Genomic DNA, 22,878 nt, shown 5'->3' on the forward strand with positions numbered 1-22,878 from the left:
ATATTATTTTTTAAAATCCATAAAACGTAAAGATTTTGGCGAACCGATCAGTTTTCTCTGCCTTTGGAACCGGTTCCAAAATAAAACTGGTTAAAGTACCGGTTCCGTTTCAGTCTCCTGTAGCTGGAAACCACATCCCTAATACCGACGCAGCATTTTTAATAGATGATTACAGTTTTCTATTTTATCACTTAAGGTATCACAGATTCCCTCTTTACTCACCAATTTAACAGATTCGCGTACCGACTGACCGTGGAACTGTCATTTTCGACTTTTGTGTTGTATTTTTATATTGTGAAACGTCAAAATAAAGTGACGAAAACTACAAAGACTTAATGCAATTTCCTTTATCAACGCGCAAATTATAATATCACGGCCATACCAGCAAGTCGGCTCTGTGAATTTTTAATTGAGTATTTGGTCAGTTTGCTTGAATAATGTGGCCACATACGAATAATAATAATATTTGTATGGTTTTTATAGCGCCGTTTTCGTGAGTAAATTCTCCTCACGAGCGCATTAGTTGTGTATTGTTCAGTAATCTGTTTTCACCATTCAACGTCAAAATGGATAACTCCACCCTTGTTCAGATGGCGTCGAATTATTTCCTGGATATCATAGGTGAGTACTATTTTTATCTTATTTTGTCGTCTTACTCTTGTTCTATTCGGGCCAGGGACTCATCGCTTCGATAAGGCGACTCCAGTTATCCCTGTCCTGGCCCTTAAAATTATATAGACTGTCCCAAGTGCTCCCAAATATCTGAAGCCAGTGAGACTATAGCATCCCCAATTGTTGTGAGGCTGAAGGTAATGGGGTGGGAAGGAGATGGGGAAGAGGAAGGTAGGGACCTGGCTATTGAGAACTGGTCGCCAAACAAAGCTTAAGCCATTTCAAGAAACGTTTCAATCTCTCTTTCAATTCTCTCGAACGTGCCACGAATATACTATATGTTAATAAATGAATAAGTTGTGAAATAACAAATAATAAAAAATAATGCAAACAAATAAAATTTACTTGTGCACACCGAGATTTGAACACGTGACCTTCGGATTGCTAGTCGCGGGCCTTAAAATTATGTAGGTACTGCGCACCGTCCCAACTTCTACCAAATATCTGGAGCTAGTGGGACTATGGTGTTCCCAATTGGGGTATGTTTGTGTGGCTGAAGCGAGTGGGAGAGGAAAGAGATGGGGAAGAAGAAGGTCGGGAAGTTCCTGGCTATTCAGATCTGGTAACTAAACACGGCTATTCCCATTTCAAACAATGTTTCAATTCTTAATGTGGTCTTTCACCGGGGCGATATAGCTAATATCTCCCACTCTAAAACGTACTGCAAATAATGTGCTATATAATATTTTAATACGATAAAATAACACATCCATTATTGCTCCGCATCTTAACTACCGCTCAACTATTCTTTTCTTGTGTAACGACAGAAAACTAAATAAGTTTCAAATTCTCCAAAATGAACAATCAGAATAATACTTTTCAATAAAATTAGTTAAAGGAACTAAATTGTCTAACAATGAAATAGATGCTGATCTTGAACGCGATGATATTTATGCATAAAATAATAAACAACCCATTACCAAAATACTTTTCAAACACAATTACACAACGAGGACATTCACAAACATAACACAAGAAGGTGCAATGAAATTAGACTACCAAAAAAGGACAAAGCCAATAAGTTTACTATAGAAAGGAATGCAATATTATAATGCGCTGTCAGAAACCATAAAGTCTGCACTAATTGATAGATTCAAGCTGAATTGTAGAGAGCCATATTAATCAAAAGAAAATGTAACAATGTCTGTATGTAATTGATAATAAATTATACATTTGTAAACTTGGATAAAATACAAATTACTTGCCTTGATCCTGAGACCTTCTTCTGAATTTCTATCGATTTATAACAAGTTTCTCTTTAACTCTTTAAGTTTTTAAGTTCCAAAAAATAAATATGTTATTTTTGAAGATAATATCAATATATTTGTTATGCTGAAACATTAATTATATGAAATTCCCTCGATAGAAAAAAATCGAAAAGTAAGCTGCGAAAATTATTTAAAACACGTTTTGTTCTGTTATTTAATATGTTATAGGCATGAAAAAAATCACAGCGCATCTGCAAATGCAACTAAAGCATTTGTCGAGAGATTTTTGTTCTATTTCAAACGAGTCGTGTTTTATTAAATATTTTCACCATTTTCGCTTAATTGCGAAGCTTAATTTCCTAACTCAAAATTATGAAACAAATTAAGCATCATTGAATGCAAAATACTTATGTTTTCTGGAAAATGGATCACACAGAATTAAAATGGGTATATATTTATCTAACTGCTGCACTTTTAATAGGCACAGATTATGCAAATAATATATTCGTTTCAATTTAATTACTGCAAGAAATATTTACTATTAACACATTGTAGTCGGGCGCTTCAAACAATAGACTCTAGCCTATAGCGGGTGTTTTTCGCGATTAGCGCAAAAATATATCCTCATCACTTTCGTTATTATCTGAAAACATTTTTGAAGGGTAAAAGAAAATATCAATTAAATAAATTCCACTAAAAAACACGTCTGTTTTGTAACTCTGTATATCATAACTAAAGCATGTGTATATTAGCGCCACTCTATCTTCACAAGTAACGAGTATCGGGAAAAGTCATTCAGGAAATGATTATTGTAATAACATCCTCGGGATTATCTCATAAGAGTAAAGGTCCAATGAATTTATAATATGTCATAAAAATATAATAGGTACTCATATTCCCAGTACAACTAACAAACAATTGTTGAAATTTAACACGATAAAATTGCCTAATTATTACACGCAATCTCTCATTGAGCTGCGCAAGAGTATGTGTGTACATAAAAGAAACAACGGCTTATCTTTTTTTTGTTATACGTGTGTGTAGTTTGTAATGTCTTCAAGCGTTTAGATTAAATAGTCACGGGAAATAATGGGGTAACTTTTCCTTCCTCGCCTTTGAAGTGGAGCCGGCGTAAAGGGTATTTTTACCCGTCCCGCCGATAAGCACCAGTCGGCCGCGCGGGTAAAAATACCATTCCCGCTCATAGTGTGTTAACAATGTGAAAGATGGTAAAAAATGCATTAAAGTTCCATTTTTATTCAATCAAAGTTCAATATTTCTCTTATAAAACAATCCCTATTACTGCATTAGACCTACCTGCTCCCATCTGGAGCCAGGGAGATTATGCCATCCCCAAGTAGCATACGTTGTGAGGCTAAAAGTAGTGGGGAGGGGAAGGAGACGGGAACCAAACACGGCTAAAGTCATTTCTTAAAAAAAAGAATTATATTATTTTAATAATTAAATTGCAAAATAAAACAAATAAAATTTTCATGCCTTCGCTGGGATTTGAATCCGCGCTCTTCAGATTGCTAGTCGAGAGCCTTACCCCTCCACCACGGAGGCCGGGTATCATAGTACGAATTTGCAATGTTTCAATCTAAATACATACTTATAAATAACTTAATTAACCCAAACCAAGAACCTAAAAACCTATTTTGTGCATGTAAATAATTGTTGAAATGAAGTTTAATTTCCATAATCTGTGTCTAAAAGAGCAGATGTTACGTACATAGTAAGAGGAATCAGAAATAACTTGGATCCCAACACAATGCACCTTGTCTATAATTCTATTGTGACTCCTCATTTAAATTATTGTTCTAGTATTCTATTCTTATGTAACGAAGCCCAGAATAAAAAACTACAGGTTATACAAAATAGGAGTTGAGGATAATTCAGAAATGTAATATCTTCACTAGAGTTAAAATTATGTTACAAAACTTAAATATGATGACAACCAAATAACATATAATATTATATAATATGTTAACAATGATTTATAAGCTAAAAAATAATGTGCTCCCTAAATATCTGCAAACTAATATTATTTACCGTGAAAATGTTCACAATTATACTACCTACGAGGAGTTGGCGAGACTTCAGGCTTCCCAAAACTAAATTTGCTTACATCTAAATTATGCTTCAAAAACAAAATAGTTAACGTAACAGCTAACCTTAAAATGCACTATGAACTCGAAAATCTAATTGAGCACAGGGCCATTGTAAGATTCTGTAGGACGCAAAGACTGCTGCGATGGGATGCAGATGTTGAATGCCAGATGACAGTACACTATTGGTGTGGATGCGCCAGTGGAAGTGAATAGTTTCCAGAGGTCCGAGAAAGAGGTGGATAGACTGTGTGGAAGAGTACTGGAGCAGGACCGGAAGGACTGAGTCCTGGAATGTTGATGAATGTTAACTTTGGAAGTAGAAAGATTATTTTTTTGGAATAACTTAATTATTAAAACCTCAAATTTTAATATTGAAGACAGTATCAACGACTCAAACGAAAATTTGCAACAAAAAAATCAGAAAAGGATTCTGTTGCATCAAGGAATTGAGCTGAGGACCTCAGCCTTTCCGGGGCTCTGCTATACCACTGAGCTAATTCGACCCTATCCGCATTAGTCAAATTAACTGTATCATACATTGACCAAGATTTATTTTTTATTATTGAATATTTTTTTTATACATACATGGTTACATAAAATATTGAAAAATGTATAAAAAATATTGAAATAAATGTACATAATTAAAAAAAATCCCACGAAGGCGAAGCCTGAGTGTGGGTATTATAAGTATTTTTTATCTTATTTCTATGGTTTAAGTGGAGATACAATATTAAATATAAATTTAAGTTATTTTAAAAGAGTTACTGTAGAGATGCAATAAAAGAAACTAAATCATGTAATATGTAAAAGTTTTAAAATAACACAAAAAAATAAGGTAAATACTAGTTTTTGAAGACATCTTAAAAAGTGAATTAGCAGACAAAGCATTACAAACAATAAAATATATCCGCTGTTTTGTATGTGTGTGAAATAATAAAAAAATAATGTATACATGGATATAAATGTTACAGATAGCTTTGCTAAAACTTATAAGAAAAAAATATCTAGTTCAGTGTTTTTTAGCCAAGATTTGATGTACTTTTTAAAAGATTGAAGGTTTACACACGTGTCCCTTTTAAAGGTTGTACATAAAGAATTATACATTTTTGGAGCAAGAACTACCAACGTTATCTTCATTTTCTTAACGCATATTTTTATTGGCTGATATTTTTCTATGTGATCACTAGATTCTTCCCTAACTAAATGCAATCTAGATAGTGTATTTGATAAATATATCCATTTTTTTTATTTTAATGTGTGACATCTATTTACTTTTCTACAAGTCTTTTATCTTGCCGTCATTCGTAAAGATATGCGTTAAGAAAATGAAGATAATCGGTAGTTCTTAGTCGAAGTATGATACAGTTAAATGTGACGGATGTTGATATGGTCGAATTAGCTCAGTGATACAGCAAAGCCTCGGCAAGTCTGAGGTCGTGGGTTCGTGTTCCTAGATGCGACCGAATCTCTTTCTGATTTTTCTGTTTCAATTTTTTGTTTGAAAGTCGCTAATAATAATGTCTTCAGTGATTAAAGCATTATTATTCTTACAATACTTACCAATAAGACCTTCAACTCGTGGAAATCGATCAACTTGAAAATCAAAACAACTTTAATTTTTTTGGAATAACTTAATGAGTAAAACCTCAAATTGTAATTTTTAATTATTGAAGACAATATTAGCAATTCCTAAAGGAATATTTGAAGCAGAAGAATAAGAAAAAGATACGGTAACATCTAAGACTCGAACCCAGGACCTTGCCTTGCCGGGCACCTCTCTACAAACTGAACTAATGGGACCCTATCTCCTTCGTTCATATTTAACTTTATCATACTTCGAATAAGAACTACCAACATTTTCTTCATTTTTCTCACCGCACATTTTAATTGGCAACTATTTTTTATGTACGATCGCAAGATTCAACCCGAACTAATTGAAATCTAGACAGTGTATTTAGATAAAAATATCTTATTTTTATTTTAATGTGCGACATCTATTGACTTTTATGCAAGTCTAGGATGAATATTTATTTTTTGGAATAACTTAGTGAGTAATACCTCAAATTGTAATATTTAATTATTGAAGACAATATTAGCGACTTCTAAACGATTTTTCTGTTTCAGAAAGTGGTCTACGGGGCAAAAAAGTTTGGGAACCTCTGATGTAAACCAATTCGTTATAAAGATTAATCGAAAATGGTGATTTAGCAGCATCGCTTTAAGTCTTCCTCGGGTGTCTCCGACTCTTTCTGCTATTCACCGCATTGTTACTACATTATGTCGGATTTAACTCATATCCATATCTCTTTTCAGTATAGAGATAATGCGAAAAGTCTTTCTCGAGCGTCCCCGACTGCTTCTACCATTGAAACCTCTCTCTAAACACCCCTGGCACTAATAAGAACAAACTTTGAATTTTTCAGCAAAATCGGATGAATGGTATAGGATTTTTTTGTGATTTTGTTACCATCTAATTATCCCTTTCAATTAATACTATTTACCATGCTTACTGCAGACTCTCTTCTTACGGATGTCCATATTAGTTGGTAATAATGTTACCACATTATTTGTAATCGGGGGCAAAGTAACATCATTGTTAGTTTTCTGTACAAAGAAATAACAATATGTGGTCAACGAAGATTAGAACTAATTTTATTGTTATTAGAGATATTATTAAAAGTGCCATGCCCTTGACATGATATACATATATTTCTTCAGAAACAAATCATAAGAAAAAACATAACATAAACGTGCGCAAATGCTTTTTCTACCATTATTTCAATGGAAGATGCTCCGAGGAACTAGCGTCATTGGCAGTCGGGAAACACGCCAAACGCGCGCCCAACATTTGTACAAGGTTGACATTTTCACTGTTTCCTCTCTCACTCTCTTCAAGACCCATGTTCACTCCTTCCTCTCTTCAAAAAAACCCTTTGCACAGCATCCCTGAAGATGACAGGCCACCTGTGTAGTTAGTGTAAAAAATAAAATAACATTGATGAATATTGAAAATAAATTAAATTAAAAAATAAGCATATATTTTGACACCGAGTTCTCCACAACTCTTCGGGACAGTGTCGTGATAGAATCAGAGTCCAAAAGGATCTCCTGGACGTGAGGCGGCTGGTATGTAAGGTCATATTAAAATGTAATGTTGATGTTCTTGGAATTTTTGTATTCCCTGAGGTTGGCTGTCTCTCGTCCTACAGCGAACAGTGCAACAGTTTCAGTCTGTATTTGGTGTCAGTATATTTTCCATTTCTCATCTCCCTGTGTTTTGTATCCAGCTTTTTATTTGAGATTTAAATGTTATAATATTGTTATTGTGAGTTTTGAATGAGAGTGAGATTTTGTTGTCTTTGTAGGATATGCTTGTTGCATATGTTTTTGACCCTGAGATCTAGTGTTTCTATATTCAATAGGAGAGGGAGCCATTGTATAAGTGTGGAGGGAAGTGTTCCACTCACCGGTTCGATCTCTACAACGGTTCATGGAGATAACAGCCATGTACCAAAAAAGTATTTCGTCTATCGTGTTTTCTCCTATTTAAGAACGTTTTTCTCTACTGTCTAATGTCTCTCGTCTCTCATAACTCGTCTCTTGTCCTGGCTCTTGTCTCGTCTCTTGTCTCAGTGTAGATTTGGGCTCCAATCTCCTGTGGAATATAACAAGTAACAAATAATAATGATTGCCTCTGGGTTTATCTTTTCAAGTGGCCCTCGTGATGATAATGCATTGGTTAGTCTGTTCGTTGTTTTATTGCGCGTTTATAATTTTACTATTACGTAAAGCAGGAATGATACCCAAAACTTACATACATGGAGAAAAATAATTATTGCTGATTTATTAAAACCCTGTTTAAAAGGTTGATCTTGATTTCGTTAGTACTTAAACTTGTTATTATTATAGGGAAGTTTTTTTCAACATTCTCAGTTTCTTGGTAATTGGATTTTAAAGCTGACGCATATGTCACTTATTTTTTATTTTCAGCATTTCTTTCATCATTTTATTTTGTTCCTTTAGTTGTGCAAGATCTACCGCCATATGCGAAATGTTTTCCATGATAGAGTTTATTTTGAGATTTCTGTTTTAGTTTCCTTTGTGATTCTTGAATCTTCAAATAGTGTTATCATTTAGGTGAGAGCAGACCATATCCTGATAAACTATTAGTACCTTCATAATACATAAGAACACGTGCTCATGCTGTTACGTTTAGTCTTTTATTGAAAATGACGATATGCGAAAATATTTGAATTTTTATGAAAACCACGTGTTCCGATGTCGCCATAATATGTTTTACTGGTGGTTTATTAGAAAAGCTGTCAACGCGTAGTAGAATAATGTCCCCTTCATCAGTTCCCAGGAGGCACATCTGTGCTGAACCAAGTGGCTCCCGATGCCCTAAACGGGCTGAATAGCATTCCACTTTGACTTCTATTATCTTTCATTCGTCATAGGAAAAAGAAAATTTTTAATTATCTATTCTTTTCGAAAAACTGCAGCAATGGAGGCATAGTTGCTAATTTGGCATTGATTCTGAAAGTTTCCAGATTCAGATACAAGAAGGGTGGTAAAAAGGGACGAGAAGAGAGAAGAAGAGGCAAAAAGTCCCAAGAACAGACAAGAAGAGGTAAAAGAGCCAAGAAGAAACCAGAAGAATCAAAAAGAAACAAGACGAGCCAAGAATGAAGCGAAAAAAGTCAATAAAAGACAAGAAGAGGCAAAAATAGATTAGAAAAATCAAGAAGAGGCAAGAAAAGCTAATAAAAGGCAAACATCGCCAAGAAGAGGCAAGAAGAATCAAAAAGAGACAAGACGAACCAAGAATAGAAGAGTCAATAAGAGACAAGAAGAGGCAAAGAGAGATTAGAAGAATCAAGAAGAGGCGAGAAAAGCCAAGAAGAGGCTAAAAGAGCCAAGAAGAGGCGATGAACCAGGTAGTGCCAAAAAAGGTAAGGAGATGTAAGAAGAGGTGAGAAGAAGGAAGACGTAAAGAACAGAAAATAACGTTCCGATGCCTTTAGTCCTGGCCATCCTAAATGCCAATATTGGCTTATTAGATTGCAATGTAATCCGCTCGATTTAACTCCAACCTCCTTTACATCCTCAGAGCACGTGTTCTAAGTCTTAACATGTCAGTGATCTTAGTGTACCGGTCTAACCGCGACAGGAGTGCTCCTGGCTGGGGTGGTACAACAGCATCGTATCAACTCTGAAAGTTTTTAGGTTTGATTCCCACCGCGACACAAAAATAAAATGACGACTTTTGGAATCAATTATATGCTCGGAACTGTATTTGAGAAGCTGTGAGAATGTGGATGAAGAAATGTGCGTATGCCAGTAAATAGGTGTGTCATTCCGTCTTGAATTAGTTATTTGCTGTAACAAAGCAAACTAAAGATTTTCATCAGAACTTCAAGGAAAATACTATTTTTTCGTCAGTTTTGATTGATTTTCCGCATTTTTTTGTTAAAAAAATAATAATTAATGAACCGCAATCATTGTTTTTATTTATGATGGAGGAATTTAACTCTTCGTGTGCCGACCCATAATTTTCTCAATCTGATTCTATTATAACTTATTTTTGCAAATTTATGTTTTTGTAAATTGTATCGCCTTAACAGATAATCTGTTTATATATGTATAAAAAAATATGTAACACGTTTTATTCTGTTATTTAATATGTTATAGGCATGTAAAAATCACAATGTATCTTTAAATGCAACTAAAGCAGAGGTTTTTGATCCATTTCAAACGTGTCGTGTTTTATTAAATATTTTCACCATTTTCGCTTAATTATTATTATTTTTTAATAATAGCCCGCTCCCTCTAACATTCGTATTTACATATCTCCCTTTCGAACCATCTTTGAACGCTTACTACGGGGCCTTAAAGATACGCTAGCGTTCAAGGGGAATGCGTTTGAGTCCAAAAGCGTGATTTGAATGATGTAAAAATAAAATCTGAGTTGTAAATAATTCTATTCTCTGCCTAAAGATTTATATAAGTAAATCCAAATGATAGTTATTTTATGTAGATAGTTTAAATAAATAAATAAAAGTTTTTATTGCTGTGAATACCACACAAGTATCCAACATGTGGAATTATTTTATGGTATATTTATACCGTTGATATTAAATAAATTATGGCTTCGGCAATGGGGTATTTTTATTTTTTTTAAATGTGGAAGATTTAAAGTATTATGATTATTGTACTAAAAATATGTACTTTTTATATTTTCATTAATAATTATTGATTTCAAAACTTTCTAACGCACAATCCGAAACGGTTCCAATTGGCAACAACGTTATTGCGACGTATAAAACGCAAGCGTCTGGTAAAACTGCTGTCACGGCTGTCGGCGGCGGCGTGATATCAACGCCGCCGAATTCACGAATAAAAACGAACAAAAACAAACATTTCGTTTTGATAGAAAAATCGAAAATGGAACATTTTGAATAGTTACGAGTAGGTATATAAAATGTATTCGTCAACATAAAAATACTTCCACTATCGTATTTTTTTTTTCGAATTTAAAAAAACACAGTGAAAATACCGTATTGGGGTAAGTTGTAAGGTTGGAGGGAACAAAAATTTAAATCTTGTGTGAAATAACGCATCCAAAAGATATAAAACATATTTTCGCACGCGCCTGGTTTCGAACTCGTCACCTATCACGCGAAATTGTTTAATATATTGGGATTTACAATATTATCACTATTTTGTAAAATAATTAACTTTATTAAATAAAAACCTGCATTCCAGCGGACAGACTATGAAACATCGATGAATTTTCTTGCATCCGCAATCATTTTACTTGTTCGTGTCTCTCTCTGCAAGTTATCTTGTCGCCCACTGCGCATTTGGGCAACACTGGCAGTGTCGACCTAGCCACTAACGCGTTCGCACCCATCAAAAGTTAATTAATTCGATAACTATTACGCTCCGGAAAAAAATCACAAAAAAAGATTATACCAACAAAATAACAAAAATCAATTAATTTTTTTTAGTAATATCGTGTTTTTAGTGTCGTCGGTTTTTGATTTTTTTGTACTGTGTTGATTAATTAATTTTTTGAAAAATTATCGATTTTTCAAAATGAGTGACAGACATTCAAATCTGACATTGGATTTGGGTCGTATTATTGGAGGGACCTGTTTGTTCTACGCAACTCTTTTTTATCGTAAGCTTTTTTATTACTGTTTATCATTTTTTAAGGTGATGCAATTCTAAAATAACTTTGAAATTCGATAGAAATCGTGTTCTTATTTTTTAAGTTTTAATTTTCCCCCAATTTTCAACCTTTCTCTTCATCATCTTCTTCTCCTCCCCACTCCCTTTAACCCTACAATATATCCCAATCGGCAATGCTATAGTTTCACTTGCTCCGGTATGTTGGGACTTTTATATGAATACCACACTAGGGGAAAGTGTGGGAGTACCTGGCTATTTAGATCCAGTTAACATGGATAAAGCCATTACAAGCAACGTTTCAATTCTCAATGGTGGTCTTACACCAGGGCGATACTGAGAGTATCTTCCACTTTGGAACATGCTAGAACCCGCGACCTTCGGATTGCTAGTTGAGAGCTTTACCCCTCGACCACGAAGGTTGTCAAAGGTCGCTATGGCATCAGCGGTGACCGGGTATGTCATCAAAATAACAATTCAAGACACTTACAAAAAGTGACATAAAGTCATGAAAAGTGATGAAACAAAAACTAGGTTACATAGGTAACTATTAAACCTAGTTTTTGTTTCATCACTTTTAATGACTCCATATCACTTTTTAAAGGTACGTTGAATTTTCATTTTGATGAAATATCATGGAACCGGCATCAGCATTAGTGGGGAGGTAAAGGTGAAGGTTGAGAGGTACCAGGTTATTCAAACCTGGCCACTAAACACGGCTAAAGCCATTTCAAGCAATGTTTCTATTCTAAATGGTGGTATTTCACTAGGGCAGTACTGACAGTATAATCCAATCAATTTAGTTAAAAAATAATATATATATGCCCGCATTTTCCTGACGCAATAGTGAATTGTAATGGGGACAGTTTATTTTCAGAAGTATATATATACCTACTAGCATGATTATGTATGACTTAGAAGGTATATATTAGTTACAAGATATCGTGGTATTTTTACTTAGTAATATTAGAACACATTTTGCTTACCCTGATTTTATAGCTAAATCAAATATACTATAAAAAATTATAATAAATATTGTTTGTAATTAATAGAAATCATTCGATTTTTCGCAAAAATGCCAACAAATAACGATTAAGGCGATGCCATACGTAGAAATGCAAAATCATGTGTTTTTGGTTTGAAAATTTGGTCGCCTAGAAATGTTTAAAATACTTTAATTAAATACTGCGAGTAGAATACATCTTGGCCTTTGAAATAATCGAGTATTTTTTAGATAAGTCTTTTTATAAGCCCAGAAAAAAATAATGTAATGGCCTATGAAAACTGCTTTAAAGTTAAAAATTTCCTACTTACGAACCCATTTTCGGCTATGATTTTATTGTATAATGTGAAAAATTAAATTATTTATAAAATGATCGGAAAAAAATAAATATTTATGCCTGACCATCCACAAAATAAAATAAAAGGTACTTTTTGGGCATGTTTTTTTCTTGCATAAATTAAAACAGGCGGATGGTGTTAAGCGGGAATTTCAACCTTATCGCCATCTACGTAAGGGTTGTTATCGATAGCGGCTCAATTTAAAATATTACACGACGTAGTGCATCGCCTTAAACAATTAACGGTTAACAAATAATAATTTTAACCCCTCAAGCTAATTTGTTCGGTTTTGGGAACAAACAGCTATTATCCGTTGAGTCAATTGTTCGCTTTTGGTAACAACTCATACCTATGGTTGTATCTCCCTTAGTGTCATGACGAGAAATATTATTCAAACGGTGTTAGAAAGATAAAACATCACGCTTTATATTCAAATCTTGAAATTAACCATAATATAATTTAAATGTACTACGAAAAGTTCCGACCACAATTTGAGAAAAATTATAAACTTTGGAATTTTTTGTTATGAATTATTTTTATATGAAAAGACAAAAGTGGGGTGACAGTAATTTTTAAAGTACCTTTATCTAATAAAACGTGTGTTTTTTTGTTATCAGTAATTTTTGTTCTGTCTTTTGACGCAAATACTTAAGTTTAGCCATTTTTAAAACGTTTTTATGTTTACATTCAAATTTTCAATCTTTTATGTTAATATTATTTCTAATAGTAAAATTTGAAAGCGTATTTCAACATCTGATACGTTCGGAAATATTCCATATTTTTTGGATTTCATTGCAACCATCTGACAGCGAGAAATACGGCAATCAATATGCCATAGGCCTGAGGGTTTAAATTGCTGTATTATTTAAAATGTTTATTTTTTTATACCTGACTAATGCAAAACGCGATGCTTCGCTATTGATAATGTCTCTCTCGAGCGTCTCCGATTTCTTCCACCATTGAAAACACTCTCCAAACACTCCCGGCACTCATAAGAACAAACTTTGAAATCACAAACGCAGGCTGGAATTTGCATACGGGTCTCCGGTGACTTATTTGATTTTTTTTTATTCCAACACTGGTCACTAAGCCGAGTGATCGCTCAACCCCTCTCATAGACCCTAGCTGTCCAATTCCTACTGATTTTCTATGTTTTTGTAGAAAGAAAAAAAACATCGAAAAGTCACCGGAGACCAAAATTTCATTTACACTATTTTTACTATAAATAATATCAGGAATCTCACTGGTACCCTACGTACTTATAAAAAAATAACGCGTTTTTTTTTCACGGAGAAAACTTCCTGATAAAAAATATTGCTAATTAATAAAGAATCTCTTCAAATTATTCGTATTAAAAACGGGATTGTAGGCCATTAGGGAATGAATTGATAGTTTTAAGTAAAATACAATTGTTTTATCATAATGTCCGAGGACGTGTTCCTAAAACTCATAACATTTTTTTAATTTCGTCATGATTCATTATTAAGACAAATGCAGCTGTGTGAACACGTGTTCCGACATCCTTACGAATGTAATAACACTCTATCAGGAAACGGGATTCAGTCCCGTTTTTAACAGTATTACTAATAATTTTAATAGATTTTTCAATAAATTGGCTTGATAGTTTGATCTTTGAATAACCCCAATTAATTTTAATAGTATTATCTTTGATATAAACGTATTTAGTATTGTAAATAGAAACAAAATGGCTTTGTTTTGAAAATAAATGTAAATAACATAATAAACGCGACCGGTTAAGAAAATTTGTGTTAGCTAAGGTTAGTGATCAAGTGGTCAAAATAAATTAATCATTCATTATTAAACAAGCAACGTTTTATGACTCTAATAACGGCGGTTTGCTCGACGCTCACATTTTCATTATTTCTGATGAACGTATTACCAAAATCTCAAATGTTTCAAGAGGGATCCCTTCAAATGTAAGGTATTTATATTTAAGGTTAATAAAAACAGGACCTTACCATTAAAATATTTCATGCAAAACGGTTTTCAAATTTTATAAAATTAGCAGTAAGCACCAGATTTTATTTTTCTAGTTAGTGAATTAGTAACTACCCGAGGAATCCATCTAGAAAATATTGTAATAATACGCTAATCAGTAATAATTAAAGTAAATCGCACGAAAAGATCGATTTTGTAGTCCTGCCAGGGCAAAGTCGACCGTAGGTCTGTCTATTAGGCCGGGCCCCGCGCCGAATATTGTTTTTACACGACTTCTTGACTTATGTCGTTAAGATTCCCACTTTATTTTAGAGATTTGCTAGGGCACATTCAACAGCAGGTCTGTCCGGTTGTTTTTTAAATACGTCTATTTGAATTACACTTTTGCTTTCTTGAATGTATGTAAAAATTAAGTGGAATCTTGGAATGGGAAATTAACCCACTTCCTGATATCCGATCGAGCTGAAACTCGGCTAATAGGCTCGTTGTTGATGATGTGACGATTATATGACTTTTTGTGGCAATCACGTATACACACGCGGAAATATACGCATTTCTCTGAAATTGGATGACAGCAGTTACTATACGAAATAAATGTCGGACCTACCCGGTCGGGATTTGGCTAAGTAATTAGTGCGGTTGACTCCAGACCCTCGGAAGGAAGGTTCACTACTCAGTCAAATAAAAAATATGTTTATATTTTTACATACTCTATTACTTTATTAAAAACAATATATAAATTAAAAATATTTTTTTCTGCGGGTTAGTTAGGGTCGGGGCGATGGTTTGGGCGATTACTCGGCTCAGTGATCAGTGACGAATTGTAAAACAATTTTGTTAGTTTTTTTGGTTTTTGAGAGAAAAAAGCAACCTAAAACCTAACCGGAGACCAAAAATTTCTTTCACATTTTTACTACAAAAAATTCAAGAATCACTTAGTTACGTTTTCTTTACATATTTATTATTTCATTTCAGAGAGGTCATTCTCCTAAATTTCTTTGTATTCGGTTTATGTTTACTCAAATAAAAACTTCATAAACAAATAATATATCAACGTATTACGCTAAGTTGACAATTATTTTATGTTTGGCTGAAACAATAAACATAATTATTACACTATATTAAGCGTAGCACTTTTTTTGCTTACTCTATCTAAATGCGATTCGGTAGAAAAAAAAATTAATAGACATTTTGTGTTGTTTCAAATTATATCAATGATTATTCATCGCAGTTAATTAAAAGATATTCACCAATGACGTTGCAATACTCCTAGACTTGTTGTTGTCTCCCAAACTCAAGATAAAATAAATAAATAGAAATTTTGAACCATCTATTGGATAATCTACAGATCTTCCATAGGTCACTCCAAGTGCATTTCAACTTCCTTTCCTTAAAAAAATACCGTCCACGCAGCATCCCAAAAGATGACATAGGCCCTGACCGAAATTATCCTCCTCGATGTGAATGTGTCAAGTAAATTCAAAAAATATGAACATATGAACGAAATAAACGATAGCGGACGAAATAAGCGAAAAACGATAGATGCATACCACATTCTACATCACGGGTGTGACTGAAATAACAAGATACGCTTACTCGCGTACACTATAAGACGAACACGGAATAATGTATGAGACCTACTGCTGTGCTGGTTGTCCTTACACTGTGTTGCTACGTTCGCTATCTCACTTTCTCTAATGTCGCTGAAAACAATCAAAATTTAGCTTTTATTGGTGTTTTCCGAGCCTACGCAACTACGCCTAGCTTACGCTATTTAGTACTAAACCTATAACTTGATATCGCAAGCACTACAATTGTCTTGCTTTTCGCTTGCCACTTTGAGATCTATACAGCGCGTCTATATATATTGTAACGTCTTTATTAGTGTTTTCCGACCTTACGCAACACGTGGCTATTTAGTACTAAACCTTTAACTTGATATCGCAATCACTACAATTGTCTTGCTTTTCGCTTGCCACTTTGAGATCTATACAGCGCGTCTATATATATTCTAACGTCTTTGTTGTTGATGTATTACGTAAGTAAGTCGTGATATTTCTTGGTTGTCATTGTTACTGTTGTTTTTTTTTTGTTATTTAATTTTGTTAAAATTATTGTTCGACAGATTAATCGACCATTTACAATTCGATATTTCTTATTTTAACATTTGGAAAGTTAGGTATAAAAATAAGTTTTAAGATTATATTTGAAGGCCGGCCAATCCGTAACAAATTTGCTAGGAAAACTCACCGCACTTGCCCCGATATTATGTTATTTTGAACCTTAAGGCGAAGCTTAATGCTAAAACACTATTTTGATTAATCTTTCTAACGAATTGGTGTACATTATGAATACCAAAAAATATGCTTTAGATAAATTGAAGGTTTTCCTATCGATCGCTTTAGTAGAATACAAATAAAAACAATAAATTATTCAATAAAAAATATAAATGTAAACTACTAAAAAAATTAATTTTCAATAGAAATGTATGAACGCGTAAAGGAAACAACCTAAAAAAATACAGTATTATAGCTAAGATTATGTGTGACAGTTTCACCTGATTAACTTTTTTGCTTTCTTATAAAATTATTTACAAAATAAATAAAAACCAGTTTTGTACTTGAAATCGAACGTTTCTAGACTCCGTTTGTTAAGCGATTTTAATGCCTATTACCCACAATATAAGGTATACCAAGAATATACACATTTTTGGCTTATAGCTTCCTCTTAAAAATGGAATAGCGAAATAAAACCAAATGTTGTTCGCTTGGCAAGGAAATTATTATTCTAAAAATTTTACGAAATCTAGGAAATTTTGTTTTTTCGTGACTTGCAAACATTGTTTTTTTTTATCTGTGAAAAAGCGCTTCGCAAATACCGTGTTAAATGTCATAATTTTTCATAACAAATAGAAATACAAATTGAAAATATCTCCCGAGTAAAAATAAATGCCGCCAACGGGAATTGAACCTGAAACCACTGAGCTAGATCGGCTTATTTCGAACCCGCCAAATGATTCAATATGTACTAGCACGTCAATCAACAATTACTGCTTATTATATTTTTAAAATCCGTCTCAACCTTCCTCTTTCCTATCTCCTTTCCCTCCCCACTCAATTCAGCATACATACCCCAATTGCTCCAACTGGCACTGGGCAACTTGGAAGTTCGTGCGATATCTCTAAATAGTATAAAATAAAGTCACTATCCGCGTCTGTCTGTTTGTGCGATTAGTTCTTCTAAACTACGCAACTGATATTGATAAGGTTTTCACTATCATTTAGAGATCTTTTTTCCGAAAGCTTTACGTATATAATACATGCATATTGTATTAGAAAGTAGAATGTTTTATAATCAAGTCGTAAAAATATTTTTCCATTTGAAATGCTTTTTTGCATTCTTCCCGTTATCTCCATTCATCTTTTTTTCATAAGCCCCAAATATCAGTCGGTCCTCAACCTCGCTATGAGAGATAATTTACATTTGTCAAGTTGCTCCCTGGTAGGAGCCCAGGCAATTGAGTGATACCATTACAAAAAATACTGAACATGGGGCCATGACGCTGTAATATTAAATGTTAGATAGCAGTTTCTATGTTTTTACGTTGGCAACATTAGTACCGCACAATTTTTTTGTAGTTTCATAATCTGTAGTCGTGGTGTTTTTGGATTTACCATCATGTAATATGTTTGTTCTACATTGATGTCCATTATTAAATGAAAAAAAAATGTTTAAAAATTCTATAATTATTTTAATTGTTTGACCTGAGAAACCATTTTGTATTTTCAATGCATTTTGAAAATAGGTATTTTGCATTTCCCATTTGAAATGCTTTTCTAAAAACCATTTTGCATTTTCAAATGGAAAAGTTTTGACCCATTTCCATTTTGCATATCAAATGGTTTTGGGTAACCATTTTGCACATCTCTGGATCGACGTTATTCCAATATTAAAAAGAAAATGTTTGAAAGGTTTCACGAATTTTGGCACAGTTCACAACTGGCTGCGTTTGACGTGATCGGCCAGCTCGCTGACGTTCTGGTGTTTTGGTTCTAGTGGACTATGTGGACATCGACTACTCGCTGTGGCTCTCCTGGCTTCTGATGCCTCTCCTCATCACGTTCCTGCTGCCAGCCATCATAGTCCTGCTGTTTTACCTCAGCGCGATCATCTTCCATATCTACAAGCTATATAGGTAAGAACTTTGATTTTGATAAATTTGCCAATTGGACAAATTTCATTCGTTGAAAATCGTGAATTGTTGATTTAAAAATGTATGTTTTCTTTTTGAGAAAAAAATGACGTGAGCTAGCTGCTTGTTGCGGAGGAGTTGTTTGTCCTTTTTTTAAATTTCGTTCGTACACATTCGTACAGATTTAACATATCTATGGATAATAACATTATGTATTTTCAAACGAAGAGTCTAAATACCTTGGAATATCAGTGTAAAATGTTAAAAATTGTTGAAGTAGAAAGGGGTTGTGGCGGTTGTCGATGTCGCCCGAATCCTTCCGGCCGCGAACGAACTCAACGAACGAACCGAACGTTTTTAACAAAATAAGTCAATTGAAACGAATACTGATTATGGTAAAACCCTATTTACCAAGGTTTTTGAAAGGTTATGCCATGGCTTTCCCTTTATTATCCAGTACGACTTATGCAATATCTCAGCGGTCATTTATGTCAGCATTTTATAGTTAACGCCGGAGACCTGTGCCCAGCGCTTCTGAGCGCTTTTAAGAGGAAGCTACAAGCCAAAATGTGTATATTCTTGGTATACCTTATATTGTAGGTAATAGGCATTAAAATCGCTTGACAAACGTACTCTAGAAACGTTCGATTTCAAGCACAAAAATGTTTTTTTTTTTTATTTTGTAAATAATTTTATAAGAAATCAAAAAAGTAAATCAAGTGAAACTGTCACAGATAATCTTAGCTATAATACTGTATTTTTAAAAGTTGTTTTCTTTACGCGTTCATACATTTCTATTGAGAAAATATTTCTTTTACTAGTTTACATTTATATTTTTTATTGAATAATTTATTGTGTTTATTTGTATTCTACTAAAGCGAACGATAGGAAAACCTTCAATTTATCTAAAGAATATTTTTTGGTATTCATAATATACACCAATTCGTTATAAAGATTATTCAAAATAGTGATTTAGCATTAAGCTTCGCGTTAACCGACCGCCCGTGATATCTCACATCGGACAATGATCCTATATGCGTGGCCAATACTTCGAACGCCAAAGCTGACTCTATCTGTATACAGCTTTTATGGCGATGCACTATGTCGTGTAATATTTTAAATCGAACCGCTATCAATAACACCCCTTACGTAGATGGCGATAAGGTTTAAATTCCCGCTTAACACCATCCGCCTGTTTTGATTTATGCAAGAAAAAAACATGGCCAAAAAGTGCCTTTTATTTTATTTTGTGGATGTTCTAAATAATTGTGAATTGTAATTGTAAATAAATTGTTATAAATAACTTAATTTGCCACATTATACAATAAAATCATAACCGAAAATGGGTTCGTAAGTAGGAGATTTTGAACTTTAAAGCAGTTTTTATAGTCCTTATACATTATTTTTTTCTGGGCTTTTAAAAAGACTTATCTAAAAAACACTCGATTATTCCAAAGGCCAAGATGTATTATTCTACTCGCGGTATTTATTTAAAGCATCTGAAACATTTCTAGGTGACTAAATTTTCAAACCAAAAACACCTGATTTTGCATTACTACGTAGTGCATCGCCTTAAACGTAGCGTCGCATGCATCGCGTACGTAGGCTCTGTTGCAGCAGATTGACTTATTATTATTATTAAGATTACTGTCGACCGTGAATTATTTTATTACTTATTATCTCGTTTAGTTTGTGTAAAATTGCGACCGTGACCTGTTTGCATAATAACATTATTATATGCGATAACTATAACTCTACCTACCTAACTAATCAGTACAGCGATAGTAATTGCTAAGTGATATTTAATTATCGCTTAGTACGTAAGTTTGGGTCAGAGTTGACACGAACTCAGGTGCATTTATTGCATGATCTGATAAAAGTATTGGAATCACTTGACATACGGTATTTCTTGAATATCCCCGACTTGTTCTACCTTATTACTGCTTCTTTCTGCGTTCATCCGCTTTACATTTTCTTATGTAATGAGAACTTATCGAATAAATTTTCAAAAGTAACTAAAATGTTAAGAGGAAGCTTCAAGCCAAAAATGTGTATATTCTTGGTATACCTTATATTGTAGGTAATAGGCATTAAAATCGCTTGACAAACAGAGTCTAGAAACGTTCGATTTCAAGCACAAAACTGGTTTTTATTTATTTTGTAAATAATTTTATAAGAGAGCAAAAAAGTTGATCAAGTAAAACTGTCACAGATAATCTTAGCTATAATACTGTATTTTTAAAAGTTGTTTCCTTTACACGTTAATACATTTCTATTGAAATTCTTTTTTTTAGTAGTTTACATTTATATTTTTTATAGAGTAATTTATTTTTTTATTTGTATTCAACACGTTAGGAAAACCTTCAATTTATATAAAGCATATTTTTTGGTATTCATAATTTTATTTTATTTTATTTTAAATACATAAACGGCTTTACTGCCTTTTATAAATAAACATATAATAGAGTACAAAAGTAAGAAAAATAATATCATTACATAGTAGTAGTTTTAAACTTAAAAATAACATACAATTATTTTGTGTATCACAACCAAAAATAACAATAAAGACCAATGAGAAATATCATAATTTCATTTCAACATGTCCATATTGCGTATATAAAGTTACATTATGGAAAAATAATTTTTGAGTGCATGTTTATATTGCGCTAATTTTAAGAAATAAATGTCGCCGATGTTAGCATGTTCATTTCCCAAAATGTGTAATCGACTGATTGGTGAGTAATAATGTGATAATGTATGTGTGTTATTATAGTAGAACGGTAGAGTCAGTCTATTGTTAGCGCGACCAGGGCAATGAAATCGTATTAGTTCTATTAAATCAGGGGTATCCAGGACCGAGTAAATTATTTTATATTTATTTATTTATTATTATTACACGCCCTAATGGGCTTTTACACACTACAAAGTTTAATAGTAGAGTATCACAGTTATTATAGATTCTACAAAATTAAAACAATAAAGGAAACATAATACAACGAAAAAAGAAAAAATATTAAATGTTACAACAAAAGCATATAATAAAATAAGATACATTAGTAAAAATGATAAGAAGTCTCACATAAATAGATATTCAAAATAAAAATAAAAATATATATATTGCGGAAATTATAGATGTCTATTTGTGTCTCGATCTATAAAAGAATTGAAATAAACAATATTTATATTGATTATTTTTAAGATGAAATATATCTCCCAGATCAGAGTATTTATTTCCGAGACTGTGAAGTCTTGGAATTGGGGAATTTTGATAAGACAGTGTCCTGGTGTTGTAAAAATAAAAGGGTAGTAAATTTCGGCAAGATCTTTTGGGTATGTGGATGCTGATTAATTGGAGTAACTCAGGACAGTCAATTTTGTAATGAAGTATTTTATGTAGTACTATTAAATCTGTGTTTATTCTTCTTTCAGAAAGTTTTAATAGGGACAATTTATCTAGTAAGTAGTTATAATCAATGTTTTCTACAGGAATATGCAATTTATAGTTTATATACTTCAAGAACTTATGTTGAATCTTTTCAATATTATCGGAATGAATATTGTAAAAGGGAGACCATAATGTAGAGTTATACTCTAGTTGGCATCTAACAAGGGTTTTGTACAACATGATAAATGTGTCTAAATTATTGAAGTCTTTTGAAATTCTCAAAACAAATCCAAGAGTCTTAAGAGCCTTATTGATAATGTTATTAATATGATACACAAAAGTTAGTTTGCTATCGAACAATATACCTTGGTCAATAATTTCACTGACGCAATTTAGGTTTTTATCATTTAAGGTATATTGAAAAAATATTGGATTATTTATTCTGTAAAAATTAATGAACTGACATTTCTTTATGTTCAATGCAAGTTTGTTAATAGAGCACCATTCAAAAAGATTTCTCAAATTAGTTTGTAATATAATGCATCATTTGTGTTATTAATCTCTTTATAAAGTTTCAAATCATCAGCAAAAAGTAATACTTTTATGTTAGTAAATATATCAACAATGTCATTTATCAATATAATAAACAAAATGGGCCCTAAATGAGAGCCTTGTGGCACTCCACTTGTGGCTATAAATGTGTAAGAATTTGTGCCATTTATTTTCACACTAAGACTTCTTTTGGACAAATAACTAATAAACCAATTTAATAAACTACCATAAACTCCAAGTGTGGCTAATTTATTAATTAATATTTAT

At 32.9% G+C, this 22,878-nt stretch overlaps 1 protein-coding gene across 2 annotated transcripts in view; it reads left to right on the forward strand.

Moving 5' to 3' along the window:
- The first annotated feature begins 280 nt into the window (after positions 1 to 280).
- The window catches only part of LOC149410092 (DGAT1/2-independent enzyme synthesizing storage lipids), a 44,698-nt gene continuing 22,100 nt past the window's right edge, over positions 281 to 22,878 (forward strand). Inside the window, exons 1-2 of one of the 2 annotated variants that reach the window (XM_089648865.1) lie at positions 281 to 621; positions 18,539 to 18,677. In XM_089648865.1, the coding sequence (XP_089504991.1) occupies positions 567 to 621; positions 18,539 to 18,677 (194 nt within the window). In that variant the 5' untranslated portion in view covers positions 281 to 566. Of the gene's footprint in view, positions 622 to 11,014; positions 11,175 to 18,538; positions 18,678 to 22,878 lie in introns of those variants that run through there. The other variant, XM_089648864.1, reaches the window with a different exon arrangement.

The sequence above is a fragment of the Hesperophylax consimilis genome, chromosome 28 (genome assembly GCF_061612785.1).
Source record: "Hesperophylax consimilis isolate HC1 chromosome 28, BYU_Hcon_1.0, whole genome shotgun sequence".
NCBI lineage: Eukaryota > Metazoa > Arthropoda > Insecta > Trichoptera > Limnephilidae > Hesperophylax > Hesperophylax consimilis.